Raw genomic sequence first — 11,397 nt, 5'->3', positions numbered from 1 at the left:
AACTGTGTTTCAATGTCATTGTTTCCTTTGAAATCCCATGTCTTTTATGCAATTAAAATATTTTTTTTCGAGAAGGGGTCCATAAGACTTTACCAGCTGCCAAAAGAGGGCCATGACACAAAAAGGTTATGTTTAAGTCTGTTAGCAAGTACTTTAAAATTAAGTCCACCTCCCAATATGTAAAGTCAGTCACCTTATAAATAATACTTTGACATTTTATATTGTGAGGTGTGTCTGTATTTGATTTGTTATGTTTTAAAGCTTCTCTGTTCCCCTTTTCAGGGCTGAAATGTGTGTGTCTGTTGTGTGAATATTCAAACTTTACCTGCCAGACTGAAGGAGCGTGTTGGGCCTCAGTCATGCTAACAAATGGCAGAGAAGAAGTGATCAAATCCTGCGTGTCCCTCCCGGAGCTCAACGCTCAAGTCTTCTGTCACAGCTCTAACAACATTACCAAGACTGAATGTTGCTTCACAGATTTTTGCAATAATATTACCCTGCATCTCCCAACAGGTGAGTAGTGACTTTTTTGTAAATCCAGAATTTAATTTCCTCCTTTAAAAATTACAGCAACAGTAAAAACAAACACCCCTTCAAATAAGAAATAAAGTTGCGTCAGATGATTCTTTTTAGAAATACAAGAAGCTCAGGAGCTTAGCTGTGGTAAATTTCAGGAAAATTTTGTTTTCCCAACAACTTTAGTGTCAGAATATATGGACACAGTAAGTAAATTATGATGAAAGCTCTCCTGTGTGAACTGTATTTTAACATATTTTATGTGGTTAAGTTAAATTCAAATCCTTTCACATTCTTTAAAAAGAAAGAAAATGGTGGCAAGGGGGAAATCCAAGAAGGCATAAAAAGATGAAAGTAAATCTTTTTTTTCCCAATTTTCAAAAGCTTTTTTAAAATATCTGATTAATTTTCTTCCTTTTATATGTTCTTCCCATCCAAATACTTTCAAAAAAAAGAGAATGATTTTCCAGAGAGATGATAAGGTATGGAGAGAAAAGGGAATCTGCCATTGATCCTTATCACTTTCTTAGATATTTCTGTCCTGTTCTGATTTACTACCTTGTTTTCTTATTCATCAGGGTTACTGAAGGTCTTAGTTTTGACATTTATCTCCTGATGGATGCTGTGTGTGTGAATTTGAAATGAATATGGGTTCATGCCACAAAAATGTTTCTGTTGTTGAACATTGTTTTAGGTGGAAAACATTCACAGAGTCTTTGACAATTAGAAATTTTTTAATGCATTTTCACCTGTATAACAAATTCACAGATTACACTTTGGATAATCCAGAAAATGATATTCCCTATCCCCAATCTGCCTTTGACTTTAAACATTGCCTGTTGTTCTCTCCCTTCTTAAAGTTCTATTCCCAAGCAATGGACTGGAATCTTTCCTGGATTCATTCAATGAATTAAGCAAAAAAAAAAAGTACTTGTTAAACAGTTACTATGTGTCATGACAAGTAACATAGATAGATATATACAGTATAAAAATAAAGTGAATATATACAAATGCAAAGTGGTTAAATACAAGGTACTTTGAGAGGGAGGACATTAGCAGTTGGGGAATTATGAAAAGCTTTATGCAGAAGATGGTGCTTGAGCTGTGTTTTAAAGGAAAAGAGAGACTTTGGAAGACAGGAGGTAATACGTTCCAAGCATGGAAGATGAGCCAATGCAAAGGCATGGAAAAAGGAGATAGAGTGTCATGTGTAAGAAACAGAGTGAAGGCCAGTTTGGTCGGATGACAGAATGTAAGAGGAGGAAGCAATATCTAACCAGGATGGAAATATAAACTGGAGCATAATTGTACAAGCTAAACAGAGTTTGTATTTTATCCTCAAGGCAATTGAAATTCAGTAGTGTGGATTATTGGAGTCACATGACCATAGTATATGATTAAGGAAGGCTAGTTTGGCAGAAGCATTTAAGATGTACTAGAGTGTTAAGGGACTTGAGGCAGAGAAACCAGTTAGTAGACTGTTTCAGTAATCTAGTAAAGAAGTAATGAGGTTCTGAACTTAAATGGTAGCCCTGTGACTAGAAAGGAGTCAGATGGAACAGATGTTACAGAGTTAGAAATGGCGAGATCTGGCAACTGATGGAATGTATAGGGTAAGAGAGAATTAAAGGTTTTTGATAATGCTGAAGCTATAAACCTGGGAGACTGGTATGATGGAGGAGCATTAAACATATGAAGATGTGAAACAGGGAGTGGATTGGGGGGGGGAAGATGATGAATTTGGTTTGGGACATGTTAAATTTGAGATGTTTTCAAGTGATCCAGTTTCAAGTATCCAACAGGCAATAAATTGTTCTTGTGGGACTGAAGCTTAGAAGAGAGATTGTATGTATATCATCATGGCAGTCATCTGCATAGAGATGAGAATTAAACCATGAGCACTTAGGAGAGCATACACGGAACAGAAAAGGTTTAGGGCTGACCACTGCAAGGAGGAAAAGTGGTCAGACAGTTAGGGGGAGAACCAAGAAAGACTTGTTCCATGAATACCCAGAGAAGAGAAAGTATCCAGGAGGAGACAGTGGTCAGCAGTGCCAATGGACAGATTGAGAAGGATTAGGACTGGACATGTGATATGGCAATTAAAACATTACTGTTAAATTTGGAGAGAGCAATTTCAGTTGAATGATGAGGTCAGAAGTCAGATTACAAAGAAATTGAGGAGTAAATGAGAGTAGAGGAAGCAGAGACAGTAAGTAGAAAAAGCTTTTGGAATGAGTTTGAGAATGGGAAAAAAGAAGAGAAAGAGTTTGAGTGTTTAGTGAAGATATTTTAAGGATGGCGAAGACTTGAGTATGTTTTAAGGAAGTAGGGAAGGAAACAGTAGAAATGGAAAAATTGAAGATTTGAAAGAGAAAAAAGGGCTGATTGGAGATGAAATCTTTTGGGGCAAGAAATGGGATTTAATACCCATTGTCCTTGTCAAAAAGGTTCACCTCATTGTCAGAGATTGGGGAAAGGAAATTATGGTGGTATGGGTTGATATCAGGGCTTTTGAGATGAAGACAAAAGGCAAAGACGGAGTTACATTAAATTACCATAATTATCTCAAAGAAGTAAGGTCCTCAACTGTTTTGGGGAGGAGGGAAAAGTGTGGGAGGCATGAGGAGGGAAGAGCAAGTTTGTAAAGTTTCTTTGAGGAGTGAGATAGGGGATCAATTATAGAAGATTAAAAGTACTGCCTTCCTGAAAAAGGACCCACTTGAGGATAGACAGAAGAAATCTGAAATATACCTAGCTGATACAGTAGTGGGACTTCCTCCTGCCATGTTCAGCAATTTATGAGTGCAATTGGAGGAAGCAAACAGTAGAAGAAATCTAACACTGAATTTTGACAAGACCGGAGCAAGGACATGATATTATGGCAAGGGATTCAAAACAGAGGACAGTATAGAGTTGAAATGACTACTGTGGTAAGAATGATGAGGGAGGAAAGTGAAGTTAGAGCAGAGGTAATAGCCTAAGAAGGTACTGAAGGGTGGAGAGGTTGGTTGTATGAGTGAGGTTGAAGAATAGGTTTGGGAATGGTGAGACATAGGGAAAATAGAATGATAGAAAGTTCTTATTATAAGAAGGCCAGAATTCCTGATTCCTGATTAGAGAAGAACACTTTTGTGGGTCAGGGGGAGTTCTAGTGTGTAACCACATTTATGTCTGGCCAAGGTAGAATGAAGGAATAAATGACTCCAAGTCTCTCCAATAAACATCTTTTTAACACTAGTATTCGACTGGTGTTGATGTTTGGAAGGGAAACGTTGAATATAACAGTCTCCAAAGAATATCGCAATGAATATCACAGAGGTCAATGGAGAGACATCTGTGAACAATGGAGAAGGGTGAGGAGGCTGTAAGATATAATGAATTTCAAGAACACCAATGAAAGTATGATGGGCTGGTCATGAGGTGGGGGAAAAGGATAACAGGTAGATAAACCAGAATGTTCTACCATTGGTCTTGTGATTTCAGGAGAAATCACAAAATGTTTCCAGCAGTTTGAGTGTGCTCCCCATGGTAAACTGATGGGAAGATCTGGATTAATAGATCTTTCTGAACTTTGTTAGGCTGGCCTTCAAAACGCAGACTCAGTCTATTGCTGGAGCATTTCCAGCATGGAAGAACCTGACAGAATTTAGCCTTCAAGAATCCAGGTCACCTCCATGAAACAATGAGGCATCTGAATAGATTTGTGGAAGAAAAAAGTGTATGATTAAGTTTAAAAGCACATGCTTATTTAATTATAGAAGAAAGACATCCTTTGACATGGCACTGAATTGGATCTGGGATCCTAAGAATGAATGTTTCTGATTATGCTTGTTACCCCTGTTTTCTGTCTTTTTGATTGCAATAATTGTGACTCACTGAGTTAGCTGTCTAAATTGCAGAATTTTCCTTTATGTTCCTTGATGATTCAGAGGGAAATCACCAGTGTATTCAACAGGCTATTACAATGCCCTTTGAGTACTGATTGCATGGGTAAAAAGCAAGTGTGTAGCCCATTTCTACTTAGCTGCTGAATAGCATATGGTATTTATGTGTGTTAGCAGTCTTTATGGTGTTCAGAAGGTAGGCTGGAAAACTCCTTATGATGCAAAACCAAGCAGCATAGTCCATGTATAAAGTATTGGATTTGGAACCAGATGATCTGGGTTCAAATTCTGCCTCTGACTTTAGTTATGTGATGAGGGGCAAGTCACATAACCTAAGCCTCGGTTTCCACAACTGTGAAAAGAAGATGTTGGATTAGATGGCTACTAAAGTCACTTCCACTTCAAAATCTAGAGGTAATAGAATCCCTCCCTTCCTCTTCTCCTAAGGCTGTTTGTTCAAGATACAGAAACAATTAGTTAGCTTAGTCAACTTAATGGGGAAAAAATAGATTAGCCATTGGGCACTGGGTATACAAGACAGCAGCTGGCTGATAGAACATTTTTACTTTGTAAACAGTTTATATAGAGTATCCTTAATAATTTTTTTGTGTCCTAGACCCTTTTAGCTGTTTGGTGGAGCCTATGGACTCATAGTTGTTTGCAAATGCATAAAACAAAATGCAAAAGAAACCAGTTATATTGATAATAGTTATATAAAAATGAAACAAAATGAGAACTCAGAATCCAAGTTAAGAACTCCTGGTTTAGTTGAACATTTTTATTTTATAACTAGTTTAGAACTACAGAACATACCTGTACACTTAGATATCTAGATGTATTTATCAATTTGGATCTGAGTGACAAGCTTCCTTGGCTATTCAAAATGCTGAACCTTATTTCTGTCCTCTAGTTTTAACCTAATAGTCTCAGAAACTTGTTTGGAGAATGCATACTAATGGTTCTACTCCAAATCTTGGTCTGGACCCTTATGATCTGTCCCATGCCATGGCCAACCATGATGCAATGCTAGCACAGAGACCCCAGATGCTGAGCACATATCTTGGTTTTCACATAAATTGTTTCCTTAGGCAAATACATTGTCTTTTAGATTATGCTTCTTCCTCCTTTCTCATGTTTTCTACTTCCCATGAAAAAGTAGATTTTTAGGGGCTTATTTTGTTGCTTGAAAGGATTTACTGGGTTTTTTTTTATAGCTAGTCTATAGTTGAATGCCTTTTTCATTAACCTGAGAACATTGGTCTATATTTGATAGTGCCAATGATCCCACATTATAGAAATAGCTATTCCATAATGGTATAGGGATGGAGACTAGATCTGAAATTTCACTGGTATAAGGAACTCCATCATCTGCCATTTGGACTTGTTTACCTTCTCTGCAATTTATAGTTTTAAAGAGCTTACTAGAATACTGAGGAATTAAGTGACTTACCCAGGATCGCACAGCCATGTGTCCAAAGTGAGACTTAAATTTAGGTCTCTGTGATTTTCTATATTTGCCTCAAAGAGCTTACAGTCTAATGGAGGAGATAAAATGCAAAAAATATATACAAAATAAACTATATAGAGGATAAATGGGAAATAACTAAAAGAGAGAAAGGTCAATAAATAAGAGGATTAGGGAAGGCCTCCCTAGCTATAGAGTCATGTACCTCCACACTTGGTTTATATCTCTTAATTTCCTTTGTAATCCTTTGCATTTTATTTTATGCATTTGCTAACATTATGAGGAGGGATCCATAGGTTCTACAAGGCTTCTAAAGGGCTCCACGATGACACAAAAATGATTTTAAAGTGAATAGAGCACTGGCCCTGGAGTTAAGAGGACCTGAGTTCAAATCTGACCTCAGGCACTTAACACTTACTTGCTGTGTGACTTTGGGAAAGTCACAACCCCAATTGCCCTGCCTTCCCACCTCCAAAAAGAGAGTTTTTAAAGAACCCTGCTCTAAATCAGTGTGTAAACTGACTCACTGATCTGGCCATCTGAACAAGGACCATTAACTGAATGTTATAAACACATCCAGAACCTGTTTCCTTACCACATATACCTTCCTTAATGGATAGATTTGTACAGACAAGTTTTCTGCCCTGTAATTTCCTTCCCTGCTCTCTAAAATATGCCCCAATTCTCACCATGCTTAAAAGACCTCCAGCACCTGAAGATGTTATCTTATATCTCTTCTCCCTTTTATACTCAAGTTTCCTTGAAAAAACTATTTGTGCTCATTGCCTCTACCTTTCTCTGCTTTTTATTTATTATTTGACACCTTACAGTCTGATTTCTTAAATCATAACTCAAGTGAAATTGCTTTATTTAGGGTTGCTAAGTATGTCCCTGAATCCCTCTTTACCTATCTATAGCATATGACATTGCTGAACATTCTTACATAAGACAACAAAAGAGAGGTCAGAAGAGGGAGATGGTTGTTAGAAATTTAATTAAATGAGTATTTATTAATTGCCTTCTCTATGCTAGACACTATACAAAAGACAGTTGGGTGATGTATTTGGTAGATTATTGGTCCTGGAGTCAGGAAGAACTGAGTTTAAATTCTGCCTCAGACACTTACTAACTGTATAACTTGAGGCAAGTGACTTAACTTCTTCTGTCATTATCTGCATAATAACAATAATAATAGCACCTACTTTCCAAGGTTATTGTGAGGATAAATTGTATCCTATTTGTAAGACAATGTCCAAACCTTAAGTCACTACACAAATGCTATCATCATCATCTTCATCGTCATCATCCTCATCATCATTTTGTGCCAGGGATTCAGAGGAAAACAAAATAAAATGCATCTATTCTTTTGAGAAGGGACATTATGTATGTATGTATATATATATATATATATATATATGTATATATATATATATATATATAAAAGAAAACAGAATATATACAAAGCAAATAAAGAATGATGGGTAGTTGGAAGGGGGAATAATTAAGGGAATCATGAAATATCTTATATAGGAGGCTATTGTTGTTTGTCCTTCATTCTCAGAGAAGACCCTGAAATCAGGGAGGTGATATCATGACATGCAAATGAGTTGGATTTAAGTGAGGGAGGACTGTGCAAAGTCACCAGCCTCACTTTCTCCTCCAGAGCCTTCTGGGTCCAGTGTTAAGATATAGATCAGGATGAGTAGAAATGGCGCTTTTGAGCTGAACCTTGAATGGGAAGTAGGGATTCCAAAAGGTGGAGATGAGGAAGGAGAGCATTCCAGGCATCAAGGAATAGTCTTTTCAAAGAAACAGGGCTGGAGATACCAAGTAGATAGATTCATTTGAATGTATCATTGAGCTCATTTCAAGGAATAATAGCTAACCAGTCCAGGAAGATTGATTGGAGTCAAATTGTAAAAGACTTTAAAGGTTAAAGGAAAAATTAGAATTTTATCTTAGAGGCAATAGGGAGCTATTGAAGCTTCATGAATTGGAACATTACATAGTTAAACCTATGGTTTAGTAATAGCAATATGACACCTTTATAAAGAAGGGATTGGAGAGAAGAGAGATTGGCTGGGGGAGGCAGTGCAATTACAAAATATTGTAATCCAAGTGAGAGGAGATGAAGACCTGAATTGGGGCAATAATTTCATGAGTGGAGAAAGGATAATTGATGTCAAAGATATTGTGGTTAGAATTACTAAAACTTTGTGATGGATTTGGTATAGCAGGACAAAGGAGAAAGAGAAATCAAGGATGACTAGGTTGTGCACTGGGAGGATAAGAAGGAGGAGGATTGGGATTTTGGAAAAGGATAATGAATTCTATTTTGGACATGTTGAGCTAGAAATTCCTAATATAATCCAGGTAGATATGGAAATGTAGGACAACCATATAGATATGGGAGTAAACTACATAGAGATGACAATGAACCCATGAAAACTCATTGTCACAGGGGAGATCAGAACCATGGGACACTATTTCCCATAGTAGATGGAATATGGCTAATGATCCTGTAAAGAAAATTGTGAAAGAACTGTCCTGTAAGTAAGAAGAGAATCAACAAATAGTAGTGTCATGAAAACTCCAGGAGAAGGATCTATCTTGGAGGAAAGAGGGGTCAACAGTTTGAAATACTGCAAAAGTCAAAAAATATATGGACTGAGAAACGGCCTTGACTTTTAAGAAATTAAGAAATCATCAGAAATCTTGTAGAGATTCTTTTCAAGTGATAGGCTTAGAAACAATATTGCAAGGGTTTGATAAGTGAGCAGGAGATAAGGAAGTGGAGGCAATGACTGTAGATCATTTTTAAAAGAAAGCTATGAAAAAGAAGCTCAAGAAGTTTGTACGATCAAACAAATTTCTGAAGGATACGGTAGTTTGGGGGACTTTTAAAAAATTCTAAACTTAACAAACAACAGATAAAATGAGCATTTACCTATAAATAGCATAACAGAAGGAAAGGATTACATTAAACTGCAGGTTTCTGTTATGTATACCTTTTTTTCTTTTAAATATGTCATAAATTCAACATGTAACTTTAAAAGCTGTCAATTGTGTTTTTTTTCTGGACTTCCTTCTGTTCTCTTCTGAGCATTTTTAAAATAAAAAGATGCTATAGTGACCCTTTACTTTCTTTCTTCTTTTCTTTTCTTTCTTACTTTTTTTTAAGCTACCCTATCCTTACTCTTTTCTCATTCACTTCCCCCACCACTTGGGGGAAAAAAAGAAAAAAACACTTATCTTGCAAAATATGCATAGTTGATAAAAAGAAATTCCTATTTTGGTTATGTCAAAAATATGTATTATCCTTCCTCTTGAGTCCATTACTTCTCTGTCAGTAGGTGGGTAGGATACTTTATCATTAGTCTTCTGGAATCAAAGTTGTCATTATACTGGTCAGAGTTCTTAAGTCTTTCAAAGTTGTTTACCTTTATAATGTTAATGTCATAAAATTGTTCTCCAGATTATCCTTACTTCATCTGCATCAGTTTGTAGATGTTTTCCCAGATGTCTCTGAAACTGTCAGTTTTGTTATTCCACCTCCTTTATATGCTATAATTTATTTAACTATTCCCTAATTGATAGGTGCACTTTAGTTTCCAGTTCTTTGCTATAAAAATTGCCATAAATATTTTTGCACATTTGGTTCCTTTTCTTCTTTCTTTGGAATATAGGCATGGTAGTGGGATTGCTATGCTAAGAGGTTTAGTCAAAGTTAAATCACTTTAGGGGCGTGGCTCCTCTTGCTCTATAGAATGGCTGCACTAATTCATAGCTCCACCAACAGTGCAGTATTGTGCCTGCTTTTGACTTAGAAATGTTTGCTGGCAGAAGGGAAGGAGTCAGTGGATAAGGAGAGATTCATGATTAATAAGAGACAGGATGCTGGAATAGGCATATGCCAGAGGAGAAAGGAAGGCATATGGAGTGGGTTGGCTTTGGCAAGGTGAAGGATCACCTTCTTGCTAAGACTTGAGCAAAGGAAAAGAGTGCAGGCAATTATTTGGGGATTTCTTTGCACTTCCAGGATAAGAGGTGAAGGTTACAATGATCTGCTTGGCATCCTGCCTCTCAGTACCTCTAATCCTAACAGCTGGGCCACTTTACCTTAATCTGTTGATTGAGCCTAACTCTAGATTCAAACCAATGTTGCCCCCAAGATAAGGAAAATAATAGGAAAATTGTTGTTCAACTTTACTAATTTTACTTCTGGCTCCATTATAGCCATGTACACGTGTATCCTTTATAACTAAAGACCTTCTTGGCTGGAGTGATAGAGTGTCTCTTAAATTCCCTGCCTGGTACCATAATTCCCTTTCAATTTTGATCTGTTCTTCCCACCCCATCTTCCCACCAACCCCAAGTAGTTCCAAGACTAGCATCCTGACCCTTAACCTCCTTTCCTTTGGCTAGATTTTCACTTGGCATTTGGATAGCCATTACTACCTTTGAGGAAATATAGCTTTTTATTTTCTCTAAATATAAATTGATCAGTGTGTATAAGCTTATATTAATTTTTATTATATTCGCTGATGAGGATAGAATGCTATATATATATTTAAAGTTTCAAGAATTTGATGTTTGCTTATTTTGATGATGTCTGTCATTTGTAGTTGGGTGATCTTAAGTAGAAATTAGAGATGTCAGTAATGATCGATTATCTTAATTTACCAAGTACTGCCTTTAAAATCTCTAGTATTTTATTTTAAATTTCTTTCCCTCCTTATGACTTGTTTTACCTTCTTATCCCAGTTTATTTTTATGTTTTGTTACTTAGACAGGTTAGAAAGAAATAAAATTATATTGATTTTTTATATTTTAATTCTGACAGTTGAATCTTTTAAAATATAAAAATGTATATGTGTTACTACTTTAGAATAGTCATTATAACATAGAAATGTTAGTTTATTTTTGGAAGGAGAAGGAGGGTGAAGTAGAGGGAAAAAGAGAGAGACAGAGAGAGACAAACACACATAGACAAAGAGAGAGAAAGAGACAGAGAGAGACAGACAGATAGAAAGATCCTTGTAATAAATGGAGGAGTAGGGTCAAGTAAAATAAGTTCACACAATGGCCATGCAAACAAATACATACATACATATATGTATGTATATATATATATTTCTAGACTCTCTCTACAGACATTAAATCTACCACTTCTCTGTTAAGAGATAGGGGCATGCTTCATTTTAAGTCCTTTGAAAATATGGTTGATCAGAGTTAAGTCTTTCAGAGATATTTTTCTTTATTATGTTCTCCTTGTATAAATTATTGTCCTGTATCTGCCCAATTCACTTTCTATTGGTTCTTAGTACCCAGGTTTTTCTGAAATTTGCTATTCTACTATTTCTTATGGCATAATAATATTCTACTGCATCACTATGCCATAGTTCAGCCTTTCTTATCATGTTAAGCTATTCTTAAATTCATGGGTATTTCCTTATATTCCAGTTCTTGCTTTTTTCTCCCTCACTCTAACCCTTCAGGATCAGAAAGTTTGCTTTTCTTGTGACTCTT

The 11,397-nt window shown here is 36.2% G+C and overlaps 1 protein-coding gene across 4 annotated transcripts in view; it reads left to right on the top strand.

Moving 5' to 3' along the window:
* The first annotated feature begins 282 nt into the window (after positions 1-282).
* ACVR1C (activin A receptor type 1C) overlaps positions 283-11,397 on the top strand; it is a 66,461-nt gene continuing 55,346 nt past the window's right edge. For 2 of the 4 annotated variants that reach the window (XM_069079684.1, XM_069079683.1), the window contains exon 1: positions 288-513. In XM_069079684.1, coding sequence (XP_068935785.1) covers positions 360-513 — 154 coding nt within the window. In that variant the 5' untranslated portion in view covers positions 288-359. Of the gene's footprint in view, positions 514-11,397 lie in introns of all 4 variants that reach the window. The other 2 variants (XM_069079681.1, XM_069079682.1) reach the window with 2 other exon arrangements.

The sequence above is a fragment of the Petaurus breviceps genome, unplaced genomic scaffold (genome assembly GCF_028583685.1).
Source record: "Petaurus breviceps papuanus isolate PSGF00001 unplaced genomic scaffold, PetGlider_PUasm1.0 91133, whole genome shotgun sequence".
Lineage (NCBI taxonomy): Eukaryota > Metazoa > Chordata > Mammalia > Diprotodontia > Petauridae > Petaurus > Petaurus breviceps.
Note: the sequence above shows the minus strand (reverse complement) of the source record. Positions and strands in the feature narration are given on the sequence as shown.